We start from the raw sequence: 22,979 nt of genomic DNA on the forward strand, positions 1-22,979 counted from the left end.
ATAGAAGAATTCAGAAAATCCTAATAACAAAACATTATACATCTCAACGTAAAAATGGAAACATCTAAACCTTTCTTGTAAATGTTGTAAACATTAACGCTATCCTTAGTTATCACTTTCCTACATTGAAATGGACAAGAATCTACACTAACTATTGCCTACACTACTTAGATTTTTCTAAGCAATTCATGAAAAGAGCTTGTAGTGCTAAGCTGAGATAATGACTTCATTCTAACTATTGTCTAATAAATGATGGTTCATGAAAAGAACTTGTAGTGCTTAGCCGTAACAATGATTTTTCTTAATGAACCAATCGGAGCTAGTGTCATCAACAGAATTCCAAGCACGATGCATGTCTGCAACATAATAAAAAAAGTTCGTATCAATATACACTACTAAATTTTTCACATTAAGAGACTATTTTTACTTGTTATAAAATTTTACAAAAAAAAAAACTTATTTTTACTATTTTCTAAAAATTTTAATTGATAAAAAAAATTGTTTATAATTATTTCTTAAACAATTATAAAATTCGTAAATATTTTTTACGAATTATCTGTGAAAAATATTTTGTAGAGTATATTTTTCAAAAAAATTGGAAACAATTTCTCTCAAATTATTATTTTATAACAATTTATAAATATTTTTTAAGAAAAAATTTTAAGAAAAAATTTTCAAAAACAAATTGATAAATAATAATAAATTACTAAACACAAGAAGAATATCTAATAAGGAAATTTGACATTAATCTCAGTTAACATACCCAATTCACTATCCAAGATAAGCTAAATCTCTTTGGTTTGTGCAGTCTAAGCCATATGATACATGGTAGCTGTAACAAGAATATATATAATCAATATATATTGGTAATTAAATAATAATAAAAAAAACAACAAAGAAGAACTTCCATATGCTTTTACTTACAAAGTAAGATGTTGGGGCAAAGGCAAAGCCTCCTAAAAATCCAAGAAGAGAACCAAAGAAGGGGATGCATATGCCAATTATCATTGTCAATGCTGAAATAAAAAGGATAATTATAAAATATGTATGTATGTATTTATTTATAATCATAATAACTCAAACTAAAGATAAAGTTCATGAGACCTCACTTACCTACAAAGATAGTACGAGCAACAAAACGGAGTGTAAAACAAGGAGGGAATTTCATTCGCTTCACCAAAAAGGTTTCCATCATATCAAACACCGGCATTGAGAATACCTATTATGATTTTTGAATGTTTCACATATTATCAATGAATTTAGTTTGTGAAAGAATGAAAAAAAGAATCTGATTTAATCTAAAATAATTTTTGGGTGTAATATTTAAATGAAGAGTGTTAATTATGTAGTGAAAGTTACCTGGTAGCCTCCAATAACATGGATAATAACAAACATGTTAGCTGCAGCAATAAGCCAAGTAGGTTTCTCTAGTGTGATGAGGATATTGTCATCAACAGAGTTTCCAAACACATAGTATCCAATGAAGGCCACAGGAAAGTAGCAGAAGCCAACTCCCAAATATGCAACTATCACTCCTTTCCACATTGCTATCTTGGAAGGTTTCTCAGGCGTAGAAGGTATGGTTGCTTGGATTTCCAAAACCACATTGTGACCAGCATAAGCGAACGCTACATCTCCCATTGCAGTCATGAAGTTGAACACAGCATCCGCAGTGCTATGCGCTTTGTACCCATAGTCCACATTAGGTACAGTGCCCCTCTTAAGGGAAGCCACCCATGCAATCGTTGAGTAACTTCATGCATGCATCATATAAAGTTATAATAACAATTAGCAACACTTTTCAACACCCTCAATTACTTACTTACTACTACTACTACTACAGTTTAAAGAGACTGAGTTTGATGATTACGTTATAGACATGACCGCTGCGGCCAAAGACACTGCAGAAATAGAGTTGAAGTTTGGCAACAGAGAGAGAGCGAAGTTGACAGAAGCAAATATCATGATCCAATAGGAGCTCCTAATTTTTTGGCACGAGGGACAAACAGTTTCTAGAAACTTCTTCAGTGATTTCCCTCCCGTCACCATGTACACAATGCACGTGCCAACCTCAACAAGTAGCTGCTGCGGAACCACGATGTAGAGACCCAGCTTCTCTCCGAAAGCTTTCTGCCCTAGCTCGTGATACCTGTCGGATCTCACACCAGGTTCCATTTCGTGCATCTCCACCATTTGCCATAGCGTGAACAACGTGATCACCCATGACATGATCAGAATCACACTCCCTGGACCCCTGTTGTTTTCGATCCATTGTCATCACACAACAACAAATCACGTCAAAATCATGTTTTTCTTTTTATTACAGTTATTGTTGATGATGAAAAGTAAAGTTTTAATGTACCAGCCCATCATCGACATGGCATAAGGGAGGGTGAGGACGCCGGCACCCACCATGGCGGTGAGGTTGTGGAAGGCGGAGTACCACCATTTGGCATTTCGTGAAGCGGTGACCGGAAGCCAAGCATTGATGGCATTGTTATCAACAGTATTGATATTCGTCATTTTGTTCGCTTCCACTGTTTGACGAAGATGAACTCATTTTAAGCAACAGTTCCCACAAAACCCGCAAACTAGAGTTACGGTAGTAGCAGAGACAGTGACAAAACATGTGGCTTGGGTAGTGGATCAACTTCTGCTACCTACTTTTTCGTCACTGTAGGACCACTCAAACGTTAGAACTCAGTGTTGGGATATTCAGACTATTTTTCGTCTCTACTTTTGGTTCTCTTATCTTTCCAATTTTACATTTTATCTTCTTTTCTCAACTAGTTACGCTATTATTATACATTAAAATTACTATAAATTAAAACTTCAAATGTAGGAATTTATTCAAAACACACATTATTATATTTTAGGCTAAATATACATTCACAGTCCATTTTTTCAAATTACAACTATAAAATATTATGTTAAAATAATAGTATAATAATAATTATCAATAAATTATGTGATTGTTGAAAAAACATGAGTCTGGAATGATCTTGATCTTAGGTTTTACTATTCATCTGTGTTATAACGAAGGTTTAATCATGTTTTTGTCCATAATAGCGAAATCTTAATTTGGTCCCATGGTACGATGACAGCTTGACACGTGGCAAAACTTTTTAAATTAAAAAATAAATAAATAAATTGAGTAACTGACACGTGATACCCCATTTAACGCTGTTACTATACCACTAACGGAAAGGACTACATTGAGATCAAATCTCCCAAAACAGGGACCAAATTGAGATGAAAAAAAAAAATAAAGAGACCAAATTGAGATTTCGCTACAAAAATAAGGACCAAAGACATGATTAAACCTATAATGAACAAGTCTATGATCAAGCAGGTCAAATTTAAATAACTAAATTTGTTTAAAATATGATATAAGTTTACATATTTGTAATTAAATTTTTATTAAAAATGTTTATTTATTTAAACTACTTTTTTTTAAATATTCTATCATTTATGTTTATGATCACTTAGATAATGTAAATTTAAATATATTGACTTTTACTTCTTGAAACACAAAACTAAATGAAATATTCACTTTTTGATAACTAAATTCTGATATCATTTTCTCTTTCGTATAAAAATGTCCATAGAAATATTTTTAAATAATTATTAATTAAATAATACATTAAATTTATAATAGTTATTAATTTAATTTTAAGATAATAATTATTTAAATTTTAATTCTTTCTCATTTTCTATAATTTAGTGCAAATTTTCTAAAGGCTTTTAAAAGTTTCATTTTTTTTTATGCAAGAAAGAATGTCCAAACATATCTAGAAAAGTCATAAAGACTAATGCATGTGAATTTTCATCAATATTAGTTTTATAAGGATCAAATAAATCAAGTGAATTAATTCAAGAGGTTTATAATTAATATAAAACACTTTTAAATTTGAAAGAATGTTGATTTCTTTTCTTTTTTGACGTGCAAAACACAAATTATCATTTTAAAAATTGAGTTTTGGTCGATCAATTATAAGATTTTTTTGGATAAAACTTTTGAGAGGAGGGATATGAGTATATGAGTTTCTCTTCTATGTCATAATCATGTACAATCATAATTTATAGTAAAATGGCATATTGGAAAAGGCATGATTTAGATTTATCTCGTAGATGTTGTCATGTCTCTTTTCAATCCAAACTAATATGAAAGGATTTGATTAAGTTTAGTTTTCTTTAACGAATCAAATTAAAAAGTTGTCAATTTTTAAGTCAATTATAATCCTAACCAACATATAAATTTTATAGTCAAAATTTTCATCATAACTGACATAAATTTACATCAACTTTGACTACTTCATTTTTATATTTGTTGAAATCTAACGTAAAAATACTTTTATATTAATTATAAGTTTCGTGTATTAAATATTTATGTAATGTAATTTAAGTCTAAAAGATTTAAGTCAAAAAGGAGACGCAAAAGGGCTATTTTATGAGGGAAGGAGACTTTAGATTGTATTTAAGAATGTTTGGCCAACGAGGAAAATGTTGGACAGAGTGAAAGATAAGATTTTTACGGCCTTTTCCATTTGTGTGACCATGAGTTGGAGAGAAGAACGAGACAGGATTTTGTCTCAAATTCTTTACAACAAACCTAACTCAAAGGGGGAGGGTAAAAATTAAAAAGGCTTCTTTTGTCTTTGGTTACACTTTATGCCGAAAATTTTACGGAAGAATGAATTTGGCTCAATTGTTTTTGGGCTATTTCTTCATGCAAACTTCATAATTTCAACTTATATTTTCATAAATTTCTGGATTTTAAAATATATAATTCAAAATATAATTTTTTTAATATTTTAGATTATGTATTTTAAAGTGTACAGCTTAAAATATAAATGTTTATTATATTATATAATTCAAAATATAAAATTATATTTTGAATTATGCATTTTAAGATGTAAAAGCTTGTGTTTGGACTATATATTGTGTAAAAGAAGTAAAAAATATTTTGAAATACAAAATTTACATTAATTATCTAATTTATTTCTCCTTGATTGCACTCTAGGCCGAAAATTTTGGGCAACAAACGACTTTGACTCATTAGTTTTCTTATTTCTAGTTTTAAATTAAGGATTGTACCATATAAAATAAAATTTTATATTATTATTGTATAATAAGATGAATGCAATGAAGGTTAAGGGGCGTAGATTCTCACATAGACTAGATTATAACCGGTTGGATATGAATAATATCTATTCGATTTATAACAAAAATATTTATTCGTTATTTATTTATTTACCGGTTGAGTATTGGTTTAAAAATATTTATGAATATTTTATAAATTGCAAATGTTAGTGGACATCCACAAATATTAAAAAAAATTACAAAAAATATATAATAAAATATAAATTAAATTTAATCTAATAAAATATAAATTAAATTTTAATATTAATTAAATTTAAAGTTAAATTATGACTTTATCTCTATTTTTATGTCGATTTTGTACATTTTTATTTATATGTTTCAATTAAGTTACTATTTAAAAAAAATTTGTATCGAGTTAAACGTGGTTAAAGTAAGGGTGAATGTGAGTAAGTGACTAGGCATGTGGAAACACTCACCAGGAAAAATGAAATTATTGATGTGGAAGAACATTCCCCCTTAGTGTCAGATGCACTTTTCCTTGTTATCAAATTCTTCATTTCTTCATTCACCATCTCACACCCAACAAACAATCAAACAAAAATGTTCAAACCAAGAGCAAAGGGGCACTCAATCTACTCTCCCATCAATGGCGGGTTCAACCCCCTACACCAAACCCCATTTCCCACTTTCATGGATCCAACCAAAACCCACCCACCAAGGTAAGTCTTGCTCCGGTTTCATTTTTCTCCCACTTTTTCCCTCTAAGCCCTTGACTTTGTGAAAATGAAAATCCATGTGGGGTTGATGAGAACAGGATGAAGATGATGATGCAATGAAAGTGACCCCAGTTTAGGTTCAAGGGGTTCTTCCAGGGTGTTATATAAGAGCGGAGATAAGGAATTTGGGGATCTGGGTCCTTGCAATTTGGAGAAACAATTTAGTGATGCAATGGTGTAGTGTGTGTGTGTGTTGGTTTCTCTATAGCATTAGTCATAGCCACAACACACTACTATGTTTTCCCCAAGAGACATGCCTTATCATGCTCCTGCGTTCCATGGCCAACGAGCTCATTCCCCACCCAATCCATCGCTACCTTTTCAACACCTTCACTCTCATCATCGAAGAGTCTACCACCATAGCCCGTCACCAAGTCTACAACGTCACAGAGGCTTACCTCTACACTCGCGTCAGCACCCAAAACGAGAGACTTAAGATCAGCAAGAGCCCAAAGGAGAAGAAACTAACCATTTGCTTAGAAAAAAGGTGAGAAGGTGGTGAACTGCTTCAATGACGCCTGCTTCAAGTGGAGATTCATCTGTGCAGAATCCGAGAAGAACAAACCCCAACCACCACACCAACAACATCTCTCTTTATTAGAAAACCCTTTTCTATCACTTTTTTTAATATATTAATTATTAAAACACAATAATCCACATCACAAATTTCATTCTGCGTCGTCCTACATAACCATGTCTAGTCCTTAACGAGGTTTAACTCAATTTATCATAATGGATATGATCGGGTATGATCGAAGGCAAATGATAAAATGACTATTAATTTTTATTACTTTCCTTACTACTTTATGTGTACTGACACATTCATTCTATTTTATTTTCCTTTTTTAATTTAATTAAAAGCTGAACAATGTAGTAGATGAAAGTGGAAGCTCACTTTCGCGTATGGGTCGAAAAATTCTCACTCTCTCACCTTACCCCATTTTTTGAAACATTTTTAAATAGAACCCCTTTTCTCTTCACTCTAAAAAATTTCCAAACCTCTCACACTTCCATTTAGAAATCTCACCCCCATCCCATTTGTTGTAAAACAAGTATTGGTTTCCATTGTAGAAACTGCAGTTGGAAAAATAATTCCCTTCCAAACTTGGTGGACTTTCCAAATCTGTTTGAAAAATGAACTTAAAAGGAAATTTTTTTTCCAAAATGAACTTAAACCTCGTTTACAACCACATTGATGGGTGAATTATTGGTGTGCACGGGTTGTGGTCCAACAAGTTTGGGAGGCAATTGTGGATGCAGTTGCAATTTCCAAATCTGTTTTTAAAATTGTCCAAAAAATAGTTGGTGGATTACACCTTATTTAATCTTGGGTTCCAAGTTTTGAAGGGAATTTTGTATCCACTTGCACTATCCATATATGTTATGACCTTTTTGTTCAAAAAGTTGGTTGTGGATTACAACTTAATTGATCTTGGGTTGCAAGCTAATTATCCACATGGGTCAGGAAAGTTTTCCCACAATGAAAACCAATACTTGGTTTACAACATATGGGATGGGGTTTGTTATTGGTGTGCACAGCTTGGGGTCCACCAAGTTTGGGAGGGAATTCTGTATCCACCTGCACTATCCAAATATGTTATTTTACTTTTGTCCAAAAAGTCGTTGGTGGGTTACAACTTAATTGGTCTTGGGTCGCAAGTTAATTACCCATATGGGTCAGGAAAGTTTTCCCACAACAGAACCAATACTTGGTTTACAACAAATGGGATGAGATGTGTTATTGGTGTGCAGAGCCTAGGTCCACCAAGTTTAGGAGAGAATTCCTTTTCCAGTTGTAGTTTCCACAATGGAAACCAATACTTGGTTTATAACAAATGGGATGGAGGGTGGGGTTCCTAAATGGAGGCGTGAGAGGTTTGAGAAATCTTAAGAGTGAAGAGGAAAGGGGTTCTGTTAGAAAGAGAATGGGGTAAGGGTGAGAGAGTGGGAATTTTTCTAAGTGAAAAGAAAAGAGATTCTGTTTAAAAATGTTTCAAGGAATGGGGTTAGGTGAGAGAGTGAGAATTTTTCATCCCACGCGCGAAAGTGAGCCTCCACTTTCATCTGTCAAATTGTTCAGCTTTTAATTAAATTTAAAAAAGAAAATAAAATAGAATGTGTCGAAACACGTAAAGTGGTAAGGGAAGTAGTAAAAATTAGTAATCATTTTATCATTTTTTAAGATGAAATATTTTTTTAAAATAGAAACCTAATTGAAATATATAAAAAATAAGAGACATAATTTAATCTAAATTTAATTTAATAAAATATAAATTAAATTTTAATTTTAATTTTTTATGGTTAACAAATATTCGTCGATACTATTATTGTATAATAATCGCATTATCCTAATTATAAATGAATATTAAAATATTTGTTACACGCTATTTACAAGTATCAATTATTCGTTGTAAATTTTATTTGTAGATATACATAAACGCTAATATTTTTATCATTCCTGCACATGATGGAGGGAGGTGCAGAGGGCGAGGAGAATTTGAAATAAATTTAGGATTTTAAATTAGTTTTTAATAAGGAGTAACGAAGTGATTTTCAGTTAAGACTATAGACTATGGGTGGAGGAAGAAATCCTCCCACTGAGTGCTACAAACACCTATACTAGGCCCATGAACTTGTGAGGTAATTATTGAACTATTCAATTTAGGTGATTAACAATAATTGATTAAAACTATTTTTTTATTTTTTTTATTTGTAATAGAAATGTTTAAATCACTTGTTGAAGTATTCAATTTATCTGCAAAACTAAATCTAATACTTTTACAAAAAACCCAATTAATTTCACACTTAACAGTAAATAAAATAATTCTATAGGCTATCACAAAATGAAGTTCATAAAACTTAGAACTTGAAATTTTTATACGTATAATTTTCATCAAAATATAGGTATTACATTAATTGTCTTAATTTTTTATTATTAAACATGCAATAGTTTCTTTGTAAGCACAATGAGTATGTAGTAGCACGCCAAAATACCTTGCCAAAATTCTACAACTTTCTTCTTTACATGATATACCCTTTTGGTGGAAAGAAATGGGATATGAAATCTAAGGGTAAAAGATAGTAGAAAGCCTAATCAATATCATACCGAGTCAATTCGAAATCATTCCTACAAATAGGACAAGCGTGTTGAGTTTAAAAGTATATTTGAACACTAAACATATAATTTTATCAGTATTATTAATTCTAATTCTTGCATATTCCACATGAAGTTTTCAAAGTGATCATCACAAAAACTACTATTTACCATTTATGCAACTAAAGAACTAAAATTCTTAGAGCTTCGATTAGACTTTGTGCAGCTATTTGCATCTTCCAAAGCCTGGCCATGTGCTCCAAAAGAAAAATACCGGTTCATCATTTTCTTATTGAAAGAGCCACGCTTATAGTTCAACTGAAGGCTTCCACCACCATCCATGGATCCATTGGAGCAAGAGGGTCTCATTATATCAACACCATTTTGCTTATTATTAGAAGCATGAGAAGAGATAGATAGTTCTTGAAAAAGACCAGAAGTTGCATGAACAGGTAAAGGGCCTTGTGGCTTTACCTTAATCACACCTTGCATTAAGCCTGCATGAAAATATTTTCTGTCCGAAGCACTTGGAAGATAAGTCCTTATAGACACTGTTCTTTTATTGTTTGGGAGAGAACACATTTTTGAGTATCTTTGCCTCAATGGGATGGGAAGTTCCTCCAAGTTGTTCCTTGAATTAAAAGAATTCTCAGAAACATCATCTTCCAACTCCGAGGCTGCTTCTTTTGTGTCTCTTATCCCATGCCACTGCAGCAGAAACTTCAAACGCCTTGCACCATAATTAACAGAACTATTGTTGCTGTTGCATGGTGAATTGGGTGACTCATAATTGTTTATTTCACTTGACCATGAATTTGATTCCATACTTGCCTGATCATAATTGGTATCACATGAATTCTCAATGCCCGTGTACAACAATATCTCAGAATCTGGTATTCTAAATGATGTTCCAGGACTTGCTCCAATACCATGAGTTCTGAGATGGTTAACGAGAGCATTTCTTGTGATGTAGTCCGTACAATTAGAGATCCCTCCAGCTGAAATTAATTGTTTGATTAAAGTGTCAGAAGATGCTGATCTTGATCTGGATCTTTGTTGCCTAAGATGATCCAAAGGGGTCATGCCATCAGTGTCACGAATATTGAAATCAATTGATGAAACAGACATCAGCAATTCCACCACATCACATTTGATGTTATGCATCACAGCAACATGAAGAGCTGTTCTTCCTTCATTGTTCCTCACATTGATGATGTCTTTCATGCTCACAATGTTTTCACTTGTCAATTGCTTCATCAGCTCAATGTGCTTGTCCAGTCTACAGAAACCAGGGCTTCTGAAACCAACCACTGCCATGTGAAGAAAAGTATCTCCATAGTTATTGTTTAAAGTTGCTAATGAGGGAGATGCTCCAATCAGAAACTCTACCACAGGTAAGTAACCTCTGTAACAAGCTATATGTAATGCTGTATTTCCTTGAGTATCAGTTGAATTTACAATATCATAGGATTCGACTAGATTTCTCACAACCTGCATCGTTAACATGATGAAAATAAGTAATAATGAGTTTATAGTAACATTGATTAGATAGTACCACACAATTGTATGGTACTATCTGAATATTTCACAAAAAAAAATTATATTTCACATTCATCTTTGAGGAGCCTGAACATGATCTACTGTGTAGTATCAATAAACATTTTGTTCATACTCTACTTCTGCAGTTATCAATTCTCCCTAGCCAAATGAAGAAAAGAGGGATTCCAGTGAACCATAAAATGAACCAGGTTTTTCCATAATTTATTAAGGATCCAATATCAGGACTTTTGAATTCTAACTATAACATTATCATTAAACAAGTAGGACTCCTGAATTTTCTACAACCACATTCAGAGTGTGTTTGGTTTTCCATTGAGAATCTCTCCAACTGCAAACCATGATTTAGACAAACATGCACTAAATGCTAAGGCTATGTTTGAATTTTCAATTACACATATTGAATGATCCATGAGAGTGGAATTGACACAAAACAAACACAGTCTTAAGTAATCTGGCTCACCTGAACCTGGCCTCTTGCAGCAGCTGCATGCAAGAGAGTAGAACCTTGGGCATCTCTATAAGACAAAATCTGAGAAACAGAAACACCAGCTAGAAGCTGCTTCAGTATTTCCAAATTCCCTCCTCTGGCAGCAGCATGAATGGCCCTATTCATCACATCCCTCTTGAAAACCTTAGACCCTTCATCCAACTTCTCTTCCAATTCTGCTCCACTGCCAGAAAGACTCTCCTTTCTTGACAGAGCAGAATGAAGCAGGAGCTTAAAGACCTCACAGTTCTTGCCCCTGGCTGCAGCATACAGCATGTCAGTGACACCATACTCTCCTTCACCAAACACCAACAAAGGGTCTCTCCCCAACAACTCAAGAACAAAGTCAGCATCCCCAGCCGAAGCAGCAGTGTAAAGAAGCCATCCACCATAGCCTGCACGGATGAGAGAGTTGTGCCCTTTTCCCATCTCACACTCAATCATGAGATTCCTAGCAACCTTGGACCGGCACTTGGCAACATCCTCAAACTTAGACTCATCGTCCCACACGGCTTCAAGGCGGCGAATGCGGCGGAGGGACGTGAGCTTGATGAGGAGGTTGGTGTCAAGGTGGAGAAGCTCAGTGACCAAATCATAGAGCCCATTTGCAGCGGCATAATCAATGGGAGATGCATACCACCATTGGGAGCCAGTGCTTTCCCAACGAAGAGGAAAGTGAGAGGGAGGCATAGTCACTGTTAAAAGTACCCCAAATCAGAGATGACCCTTTTGCAACAAAGGACAATCACAACCAGTTTGTGCAATTCTAGTTCCGAGCAGCGGTGAAAAAGAGGCCTTTGAGACCCCTCATAAAAGCGAAAAGTGAAAGCTAACAGAATAAGTGCTTATTCTCTTGGACTAAAAGTTGTTGAAAAATGAAAAATGAAAAATCCTTGGAACTGAGGGTGTGTGATGCATTAACCTAGTAAACAGTGAAGTAGAAGGCAACAAAAGTTTGATTCCGTAATAGGCCAACATGTCATGAACTTAAACAGTAGCAAAAGCAAAATGGTGAACGATGTTATATGACAAAAGGAAAATGTGCAGTAGATAGGATTTGTAAGGGAGGCCAAGGCCACGCACTTATCTTTGATGGAGGAAAAGTTAAAAAGAAGGCTTAGAAAGATTAAGATTCTATGGTCCGTGAGGTCACAGCCAAAGGCTATTTTTTCACTAAATTATTGAAATTCCGTAGACCCCACTATGGTGGAGGTTGCTTTCATTCACTTGGGAAATTTCATGGATCTTGTCATCATTTGTAGAGGGACATGGAGCACCCATTTAGATGCGCGGAATCTTTTGTTCTTAGCTTAAGGCGCAACATTTCCTTCATACATAATTGTTTTGCATGAATTGCGCCCTCAGAAATTATCGGCATCGACAACCATAAAGTTTTGTGGTGTTCATAATTGGATCGTTAGTTTTGCACAGCATGCATTGTGGATACAATAACATTAGTTTTACTCCTTCGGACCAATGATTTGGACAAAAGGAGAAGGGAACAAAGAAATGTAAATACCGAATGGAATGCTTGGTTGTCGTATTAAAGGAAAATAATTAACAATAATAATAATGTTTGTCATTTCTGTAATGAGTATAGAGAGAAAGACCACAAACTTCGACTTTTATATTCATTTGTAAATGTCGTTATAGTTATGAAATGCATAAAAGAAGTCTATATAGTCTAGAGGTGTATAGATGAGTTTAAACCTATTTGGTAATCTTGCTTACTATGGGGTTAGTAAAATTTCAGTGCTTTTAAAAGAGTCAAATTGAATCAACAATAATTCTTTGTTATTTTTCTTATGATTAAATAATTTAAATATTTAATTTTTATTTTTATTATATATTATGTAGGTTGATATTTTAGTTTTTAATTATCATATTCATAGTAAAGTTTGGTTAAATTAATAAATACTTTGATTAGATTGAATCAATAAATTTTGAATGTAATATATATATATATATATATATATATATATATATATATATATATATATATATATATATATATATATATATATATATATATATATATAATAAATTAAAAAATAAAATATTTTTAAATGAATTAATTCACTTAATTCACAACTTATTATATATTTGTTGAATTACAGAATTTCTTACTAAAATAAGTAAATAATACTGAGCTTATCCATTTTTAAATCAAATCATGATTAGTTCATTTTTCAGCTGAATTGACTAACTTTAACATCATACTATGTAAGAATTTCCGTCACTTTTAGTTATATTAATTTTTAATGTTACCGTGTCTTCATATATTCATTTTGAAAAACACTTAGGTATTTGATTCTCTCTAATCCAAAATTAAATTCATAATGTAAGCGGTTGATCGAAATTTAATTCATAATTAAAACATTTTTAAAGTTAATATCTTATTAATTTTTCAAAAGCGTGGTTATTCATATTATTTAAAATTAATATAACATACTAATAATTTCTTAATATAGTTCACTATTTAGTTTTTCTGCACGTTACATTTTTCCTATTTTTAAAAACTGTAATAGCTTTTCAAAATTAAATTTATTCTTAATAAAGAATTAAATTATCCATAACATTTATTGTGAAAAGTAGAAACTTTTAATGCATTACGCCACAGAACTTGAATATATACACAATTACTCCTCCTGATTCTTTAAACATAAAACCACATAGAAAATCTGATACAGTTTAAATATAAAATTATTAAGTATATAAATTACATGCAATCGGTTTTAAAAAATCATATTAATAGTTATCTGGAACTAAAATGTTGCATGATCTCTTACCTATAAATTAGGTTAAATTACTCTTTTGGTATTTCTATTTGTCAAGTAATATCAGTTCGGTTCTCAAGGTTTTTTTTGTCTTGATTTGGTCTTCAGTTTCTTAAAAGTGATTCAATTTGGTCCTTAACTTTAATTTTGCCTAAATGGTGTTAAAGTCAACACCACGTGTCAATTTCTGATTTTTTTTTTATTTTTTATTTTTATTTTTTTGATTTCACAATTGTGTCACGTGTCAGAATGATTTAATTCGGTTCCTATATTTGTTTTTAGTTTCAATTTAGTCTCAATTTTTGTAAAAATGAAGCAATATTGTTCCTTTTTAAATTGACACTCAATTTAGTTTTGTGTATAAATCTTATAATTATATTCTCACTAAAATTGAAATTTTTATTAAATATTTGTAGAAATATTTTTCAACAAACTTTTTTCTTTTAGTTTTATTATTAAACAAAGATAAACCCCCAAACTTAATTTCAACAATTAACAATTTTTTCATCATATATAAAGATATCAAGTGTATCATATTATACAAACTTAGTGAAAATTACAAGTCAAATAACTTGTCACACATAAGTTTAGAAACTAAATTTCAAGTTTAATACAAAACCAAAGTTTAATGTTTTGTATAAAATTTAAAGTTAATTTAAAATATTTATAGAAATATTTAATAAAAACGTTAATTTTGGTAAAAGAAAAAAGTAAATTGAGTGTCAATTTAATTGCTTCATTTTAAAAAAATTGGGACTAAAAACAAAGAAAGGGACCATATTGGATCATTTTAACACGTGACACAATTGTGTAATGACATGTGTAAAAAATTAAAAAAATTCAAAAAAACTAGAAATTGACACGTGACGTTGACTTTAACACCATATGGTCAAACTAAGGACTAAATTGAATCATATTTAAGAATATAAGAACCAAATTGAGACAAAAAAATTTGAGGACCAAACTGATATTACTTGACAAATAGAAGGATAAAAGAGTAATTTAACCTATAAATTAATTTCAATTGGTTTTAAAAAAACTAGTAGCAGTAGTTATATACAACAAAAAATAGTAGTAATTATCTAGAAAATATTATTATTTTGACGTTCAACAAATTCGCATACATATTTTATTTCTATCATTTATTATTCAATTACTTTTTCTTTGTAAATATAAAAAAAAAACTTTTTTAATGAACAAAGTACTCCTAAAATGGGTTGTCAAGTGGTGTATTAAAAAAACATTTTCCTGTATGAAACTAAGGTATAGAATGTTTTCACACGTGAGATACGTCAGATTTAGTTAATAATTTAAATAAATATGATTTGGTTGAAAACTTAAAATATTCATTTCAAAAATTTAAATATGTTTTTCTCTCGTTAACATGCATATTCTATATTTGTTTATTCTTACTGACATATTCTCATGTTACATTTACTTTAAGGAACTATAGTCTATACTTGAATATACTATGGTTTTATCTTAATCGTGTCATATTCTTTGAAATAATTTAAAAAATGTTACTTTTTGGCATATACTACGTTTTTTTTATTATCGTAGTTTCCTTTTCATAGTCAAATTGTGTATTTATACTAGTATTAGATATGAAAAAAAAAAATCTTGGAAAAAAGATTCTCTCAAATAGATCGGGTTTTGGTAAGGGGGTCAATTTTCAAATAAGTTCTTAAAATCTTTTGGAAACATTTTATTGATACCAAAAAAATATAAACTTATGTAATTCAAATTAATACAACACATGAGGTTTTATATTGGTTCATTCTTAACCTTATCTACATCAAATATTTTCTTTTGTCAATTATCAAGGGTTTTACTACTCAATAAATTATTACAAGTATCATGACTCTTTTGTTACAACAAGTACATCAAGTTAGTCTTTTATTGTGATTGAGCACTAAGTACACTATGTCTCTTTAAGTCAAGTACATAGTAATGAATTTATAAATATCTCTTTCTATGACACCTCCCTTGAAGTCATAAGAGATAGAAGACACCTCCTTTAAAATTCACAAGAGATGAACACCTCCTTTGAGTCCCGCAAAGAATGAAGACACCTTTCTTGAATCACACAAGATGAAGAAACACCTCCCTTGAATCCACAAGGAATGAACACCTCCTTTGAATCCCATAAAGGATGAACAACTTCTCCTAGTAACAACAACAATGCTCAATCACACAAGAACCAGATGGTGAAAGTTATTGTTCTACCCACACTAGATTTTTTGAAGCCTTCCCAAAGAGAGTTTTCAAGTACTCAGACTTCTCTAGCTTATGTATTTTGTGAAGAGAATTTCATCATTTATGGAAGCCACTTACAAAATTAGATTAAAAATATGAAAAGTTAAGTTACAACTGTCTTTGATAATCGATTATCATAGAGGTTTTTCTCGAAAATAAATTTTTACTAAGATAATCGATTATCACCTGAGATAATCAATTAATCTAGTAAGTTTTGCAAAAGTTAAGGCTCTCTCACTACTTTGCTACTTGGGTTCTGCCTTTTGACTCTTGATCTACTAATTCAACTAAATAAGATACACAAATTACAAGACTTCCACAACTAAACTAACTATTAACATCTTAAGTCTTCAATGTATCTCTTGAATCCAACCATTCTTTAAGTCTTCAACATTTTTCTATGAATCATCCTTAAGTCTTCCACACTTCTTTATAAGTCATCATCATCAAAACTCTTCATTAAATTCAGATGTACATCTTCTTTTTTTCAACAAAAGCCTATCCTGACCATTATTTGGAGTCTTCACATCACACAAGTATAAAATCATCACAAGAAACTCCTTCTTGCTATTACACCACCGTGACCCCTACTTTTAAAAACATCACTCTACATGCATGCATTTATTTCTTATAATTTGTCATTGTTGGTCATTATAAAAATAGAATACATTTGATTATATCATAGCATACGTAAAGAAAAAAAGAAAACAAATACAAATTAATCAATTAAATTTTCATGTAATCAATTATCCTTGGACAAAACAATTTTTACACAACCATGAGTCCTTGGAATAATTGATTGGCACCTTTTATAAGCAATTCTCCATAGAAAAAAATTTATTTCTAGGAACCAAATGCTTTTGGAATAATCAATTATATCTTCCCATAATTGATTATTTGTTTCAGAATATAGATAAAATGATGAAGTTCCATATGTTTTTAATTTGTTATTTTACTTGATAATCCATTAAATTGATACTATAATTGATTATGTGCTCACATAATTGATTATTTGTTTTAACATATAGAAAAAATGGAGAAGTTCCATATATTTTTAATTTGTTGTTTAACAAGTTAATCCATTAATTTGATATTGTAATCAATTTTATGGGTTTTAATAGATTAAAATTGAAAAATAAGGCATATAGTACACTTCAAAGCACTTGAGATCGAAGATTCATCAATAATTCCTAGAGTTCTTCTAATTTCATAAAAGTTATCTCTAGGTAAGAGCTTAGTAAATATATAAGGTAATTAATCATTTGTATGACAATATTTTACAATGCAATCACCTTTTGCTATATGATTTGTTATAAAACGATATCTAATCTCAGTAAGTTTTGTTCTATAATGTAAAATTGGTTTCTTAGTAAGGTCTAGGCCCGTAAAAGAAATGAACCTATGAGTTGAGGTTGAATGAATATATTCTTGCCCAAAAATAAGCTTTTGAGTCAATAGATTGAATTATTGAGTGAGATTGTTGAGATCCTTCTACAAGAAATACAAGATTTACAAACACGTATACATCTAATTACATTCGTACATTTTGTTAGTAGTTGAAAATATTATGGCGTAGATCATTTTCATGGACATTGTAGAGCATTGGTGGAGGAACCTTATCAAGAAATGGAATATATGGAAAATTTGGATGAGGAAATAAAAATAGAGGGGGGTGTAGTATCACCCTAGTCTTATTGATGGAAGGCAAAAGATTTTCTTTTACAATAGATCATGTAAGAAGCGAGTATCTATTTCATAGATAATATAACACTTTGCGGTCTTTCTTTCACTTGATAAACAATGTTTTTGCTTACACTAAGTGTATTCTCAATCTAACATTTTACTTCACGAAAATGCTCATTATGTTTATTCTATGTTAAAGAAAATGTTTACTTCCTTCATTTGCCAAGATGATCCAAAAAAAGCCAATGTAATAATATCTATTCGTAAGGCTTGTCTTATCTATTATGAAAGATTATTTATACAACTTCAAGTAAAGACACTTTGGACAAGGGTATATAAATATTAGGAGAATGCTAATCAGTCCCCTTAGGACACTAGTTAAGAAATAATAAATGTGCTTTGGTATCATCATTTTTACATTGAAATCTGAAATAATTAAATACAATAATTAAAATAGTATAAATGCACATAATAAATTTTATAAAGATAAAAATACCCTTTTAAATTTTTAAATAATAACTAACTGTTACAAAACAAAGACTTTAAAATTTTTAAGGTCTATAAAAAGAAAAAAAAATCAATTAAGTCTCAAATTAACACTTTAATTGTTCTTTTTTTTTTGTAACATTTTTATATGTTTAACACTAATTTTTTTGTTGGTTTTTCTGTTAATTTATACTTTCTTATTTTTTTTTAATTTTTAGATGTTTAACACTATTTTTTTGTTGGTTTGTCTAGTAATTTAAACTTTCTATATTTAATTATATTTAATTTTTAGCAACATTAAAATATAGTTATTTTATTATTTAATTAGTTTTTAACTTTTATTTGTGAACATTAATAAAATATTAAATATACATGTACAATATTTATAGGCATTTTTGTCTTTTAAAGAAAATAAAATTACATTAGTAATTATTAGATCATATATTAATACTTATCTATATACCTTTGTAAGATCAATGTATATTAATTATCCTTATGACATGGTTAGCAAGACCCTAAATGTTAATAGTTATTAAGATGTTACTTCAAAAGAAGAGATACATGTAATACGTGAATGAAGTACATTTAATGTATCCTCTACATTTAAGAAGATAAGACAAAATGAAGATGTTCAAATGAGTCAAAGATGCTCCATGACCAAAGGAAAATTTGTAACTATTCTTTTCTTTAAGGTTTATATATAAAGACATCATTCAAAAAGAAAAAAAATAGAGTTAAGTTTTACAAAGTGCTGAAATGTTGAAAAGACCTTTTTAACCTAAGAAAACTATGTAAAAACACTGTTGTGTTTATTAACAAACTAGTAGATTGTTTAAATGTTGTAACTCACAACAATAGTTTGCATAAAAAAAGTCAATTAATTGATTAAGACCTGGATTTAATATGCATTATGAAATGAACAGTATAAAAATATATCCTCCTTTCCATTTTCTTCTTAAGATTGCATGTTATAAAATTTGTATTAACATAAAAGTGAGAAGTTTTTAAGGTAGTTTTAGAAATTATTAGAATATTTTCAAAAGTGATTGTCGCTCTAGTTTTCTTAAGAATAATAAAATGATAAATACTTAAAAATAATCATTAAATTAAGCAAAATTTAAAGAGATGCTGTTTTCAAATTTCATTTCACTTAAATGACAAAAATACCACTCGAGTGAGACTGTTATTGCTTTATTTATATAATTAAAAGTGTTTTTATTCTACAGATATAATAACTACTAAAAGTATATTATTTTTGCAACTATTTTTTTATATATTTTATTATAATTTTATTATTTATGGGTGATTATTGTTCTTACAAATAATTGTATTAAATTTTTTAATTATAGAAAAAACCGTAACACATAGTTGAGATAACATCCGTGTTTGTGTTTCCAATAATGATAAAATAATTTGAATTTTTAAATTTGTTCACACATGATTATATGCTAAAGTAACATGCTGCTCATCTTTTGATGGCTTATTTTTGTAATTAAATCATTGAGTAAATTATATGATAAGTAAAATGAAAACTATATAGCAGAGACATTAACGAGAAGCACAAGATGCAATGCATAACATAGTACTACTACATTTTAGTATTAATAAAGGGAGATTTTTAATGCAGTAATATTAAACGGATAAATTTATCTTTTCTTAAAGTTTTCCGGTTTCTTTTCTTTCATTTTTGAATTCAACAAAATTTGTAAACAATTACGTTTTTAAAATTTATTTATTTTATTTAAAATAGGTTTAATTACGTTTTAAATATATGATAAAGGTTAATATTTTAATTGACTTTCTATTCAGAAAATTCGATTTCATTGTATGTTCAAAATCTTTTTTATTTCTGAATAAATACTTTGCCAAATTAATTTTTATCGTCAATGGATGATATGATGGTTAATTATAACTTATTTCTATATCTTCTATTTTCAATTCACTAATAAACTAATTTTTTTGTCTTCAAAATAAAAATACAAGTTTTTTAATGAATTAAAATCAAACGAGAGAAAATTTAAAAGTAAAAAGTATATCTTAACAACTTAACAGATTTTTTTTTTAAAGAAAAAACTCCATTAAAAATATTTAAATTTATAAATTTTTTAAAACTTAGTTAAACCTTTAGACTATTAGTCTCCAATAGCAAATATTATTTTATAATAATTTAAAAAGGTAATTACAAGATAATATTTCAGTTTAGTTCTTGATATAAATAGTTTTAATTAGATTTTATTTATCTTTTTACTGAGCAGATTAGTATGCAATAAAATATTGAAATCCGTGTATGAATAAAATATAGACGATGGTGTTTAAGTTCCTGAATCATATATACTTTCTGTCAAAATTTATATAATGAAAAAGTTTCATAATTAAAAGGACAAAAGATAACTTTCAAATGGTTACTATAAAACAAATTTACCAACCATGCATTGAGTGTTTTCTGAGCTCCATAAACAGCTCATGGCTTACATTATGTGTCGTCTTCTATAACCAACGCTCATTGTTCTGCTCTATGGTTATAACTGTGATGTTTTTGAGACATTAATTAATGAGAACAGGAAAAGGGGCCAGAAGGTTCAAGAAGTTGACCCAAGTGGAAGTGGAAATTAGGTACATGGACACTAACTGGAGTGGAAATATTCTATCATTTTAACTTTTCGCCATTCTTATTATTATATGATTACAGAAGTTTGAATTATTGTTTGTTAAATTATTCGGTTGATTTATTGGTAACAGACAGAGAGAAAAATGACATGAAACAACTTTGGTGTCACCATTTTGGCCATTGTGTGTAACAAACACACCTTTGGTGAATATGAAAACTCCAAAAACATCGGTGGCCACTTTATTCTAGGCACCACCAACTATAGCTTCTATTGGCCCTTTTGGTTGTATACTAGTGTAACTAATTGCAGTTACAAACCAAATCTTTTCATATTTTGCATCATAATAAAATCTCACCAAAACATACTCTAGATAGATTTGAATTAACTAAAACAAGTGTGAATTTATTTTTTTACTTCTTTAAGCAAACAATAAAGACTTAAGCAAACTAAAAGGAATTATTAATCAGAGAATAGAATTAAATTATCAGCAAATGTCAAAACGATCCTAAGAGAAAAAATCAAAGTTCAAAAAAATAAATGAAGTAGACTCTGTTTATAGAAATTGAAAAACAATACTTGAATTTCGTATAACCTCATAATTAACTATGAAATTACAAGAGAATCAACTCAAAAATATTTAACCTTTCATGCAGAAGACAAATAATTACAAAATAAAATAATATGGGATGTGTTGTGATGTGATCGAGAGGTGGTTGACTATTGATTCAATATTGATGAATGTTTATTAGGAACATTTGGTGAATTGAATCTCTTTCTTAAAGACTCAATCTTTTTTGAGTTTCATTCGATCAAAAGTAACCAATTCTATAGAGATTTCAACACAGTAGATGATGTCATACCTCAAGTCAAGGGATCTACAACCAAAGCTACGACTAGGAGGATATAAGAAGACTAGGTCTCCTTTGAACATGATAGGCCCAAGTTAAAGTTCATTTGGGCTAAGGAGGATGTGAATACCTTGTCTAGAACTTTGTAAATGTAAATATTATACTAGAGTTTATTTTTGGGCTTTGTATTTTGGGCCCGGTAGTATAAGGTTTTCTATGGGCCATGTATTTGGGCCTTTGTGAAGTTTGGGCTTGGAAATGAGTTTGGGCAAAAAAGGAGTGGGATTGGGAAGAGGAGACGTTTTAACCTAATTGGAGCGCTAGCTTAGAGAGCAAGCTAGGTTAAACTCCTCTCCTTATGCGCACACATGCATGGACAATGTGACTTGCTTATGTGGCAAATCACACTTCTAGCATGCAGTCTTTTTGGCTTTAAATTCAACTTTCTTGACCAAATTTGCCTCCCATTTTTGGAGATACCTAGCTCTCCTTTTCTCCTATAAATAGAACACCCTAGGCCATGTAAAATCATTCAAGAATATAATAAAGTTATGTTGTTGAGATGACTCTAAACTATTCTCCTTTTGTGAATCAACCTGGGTTAGAGTTTCCCTTTGTGACTTCCTCAAGCCTCATTCCTTGAGTGTTGGCCTAACCTCACTTGAGAGCTTCATCCCTTCACCATAACAAAACCTTCTCCTTTTTATTACTCCTTGTTTTTGTGCCTTCAACATCCATGGATTCATTTCACATATGCATAAGGCTTCATAGCTTGAAGATGGACTCATCATGTGGTGTCTAGAGCTTTAGTTGGTCACGCTTTAAGATATAAGTTCATATTCTTCCTTGTTTCTACAATTTTGTGTTATCTACTACTTGTTTTCTTGATTGTCTTGAGTTTTTACTAATTTAAATGTATTCCATTGTCTTCTTGTTTGGTGCATTTATTATAGTTCATCTTGAACCTTTCATTGTGTACTTTAAGGTGTTCTATATGTGTTAACTAATTGCTTCAATGTTTTATTGAGTCTTCTTTCATTTTTGTTCGGTGCAAATGCTTCTATTTTAAGTCATTTTGATTTTACGATCTTTACATGTTGTCCAGTAGTCTTGTTTAGCCCTTATATATCATAATTTCAAGTGTTGTTTGGTTGCTTTTGTTATCCTCTTGTTTTTGGTCTATGCGCATAATATGATGCTTGTGGTAAATTAAATTTCGCTCCTAATTGAACATCTCTTCTCTCTTGGAGTCTTGAAAGTGAACCTTCACATCTAGATAACATTGATGATCTTAATGTCT

The 22,979-nt window shown here is 30.3% G+C and overlaps 2 protein-coding genes across 2 annotated transcripts; both read right to left on the reverse strand.

Moving 5' to 3' along the window:
- Positions 1–257: 257 nt before the first annotated feature.
- On the reverse strand, positions 258–2,487 carry LOC114179961 (lysine histidine transporter 2-like). The gene is made up of 7 exons (XM_028066479.1): positions 2,363–2,487; positions 1,871–2,254; positions 1,360–1,753; positions 1,114–1,219; positions 925–1,016; positions 764–832; positions 258–356 (listed from the first exon to the last, which is right to left on the reverse strand). The coding sequence occupies exons 1-7, from the start codon at positions 2,413–2,415 to the stop codon at positions 258–260; spliced, it is 1,197 nt and encodes a 398-aa protein (XP_027922280.1). The 5' UTR covers positions 2,416–2,487.
- Positions 2,488–9,043: 6,556 nt separating this feature from the next.
- LOC114178511 (serine/threonine-protein phosphatase 6 regulatory ankyrin repeat subunit B-like) lies at positions 9,044–12,098 on the reverse strand. Its single transcript, XM_028064459.1, has 2 exons — positions 10,994–12,098; positions 9,044–10,464 (listed from the first exon to the last, which is right to left on the reverse strand). The coding sequence occupies exons 1-2, from the start codon at positions 11,708–11,710 to the stop codon at positions 9,148–9,150; spliced, it is 2,034 nt and encodes a 677-aa protein (XP_027920260.1). The 5' UTR covers positions 11,711–12,098; the 3' UTR covers positions 9,044–9,147.
- Between the last annotated feature and the right edge of the window lie 10,881 nt (positions 12,099–22,979).

Source organism: Vigna unguiculata, chromosome 3 (genome assembly GCF_004118075.2).
Source record: "Vigna unguiculata cultivar IT97K-499-35 chromosome 3, ASM411807v1, whole genome shotgun sequence".
In the NCBI taxonomy this organism is placed as follows: Eukaryota; Viridiplantae; Streptophyta; class Magnoliopsida; order Fabales; family Fabaceae; genus Vigna; species Vigna unguiculata.

What these genes read in the sequence shown, in the direction of transcription:
- LOC114179961 (XM_028066479.1), bottom strand. Translation starts at nt 2,415, where the DNA reads ATGGTGGGTGCCGGCGTCCTCACCCTCCCTTATGCCATGTCGATGATG. An exon ending in GCCATGTCGATGATGGGCTG is followed by an intron (nt 2,255 to 2,362) that starts GTACATTAAAAC and finishes CGAAAACAACAG; the next exon opens with GGGTCCAGGGAGTGTGATTC. An exon ending in TGCTCGTACTATCTTTGTAG is followed by an intron (nt 1,017 to 1,113) that starts GTAAGTGAGGTC and finishes TTTTTATTTCAG; the next exon opens with CATTGACAATGATAATTGGC.
- LOC114178511 (XM_028064459.1), bottom strand. Translation starts at nt 11,710, where the DNA reads ATGCCTCCCTCTCACTTTCCTCTTCGTTGGGAAAGCACTGGCTCCCAA. An exon ending in CTGCAAGAGGCCAGGTTCAG is followed by an intron (nt 10,465 to 10,993) that starts GTGAGCCAGATT and finishes TTAACGATGCAG; the next exon opens with GTTGTGAGAAATCTAGTCGA.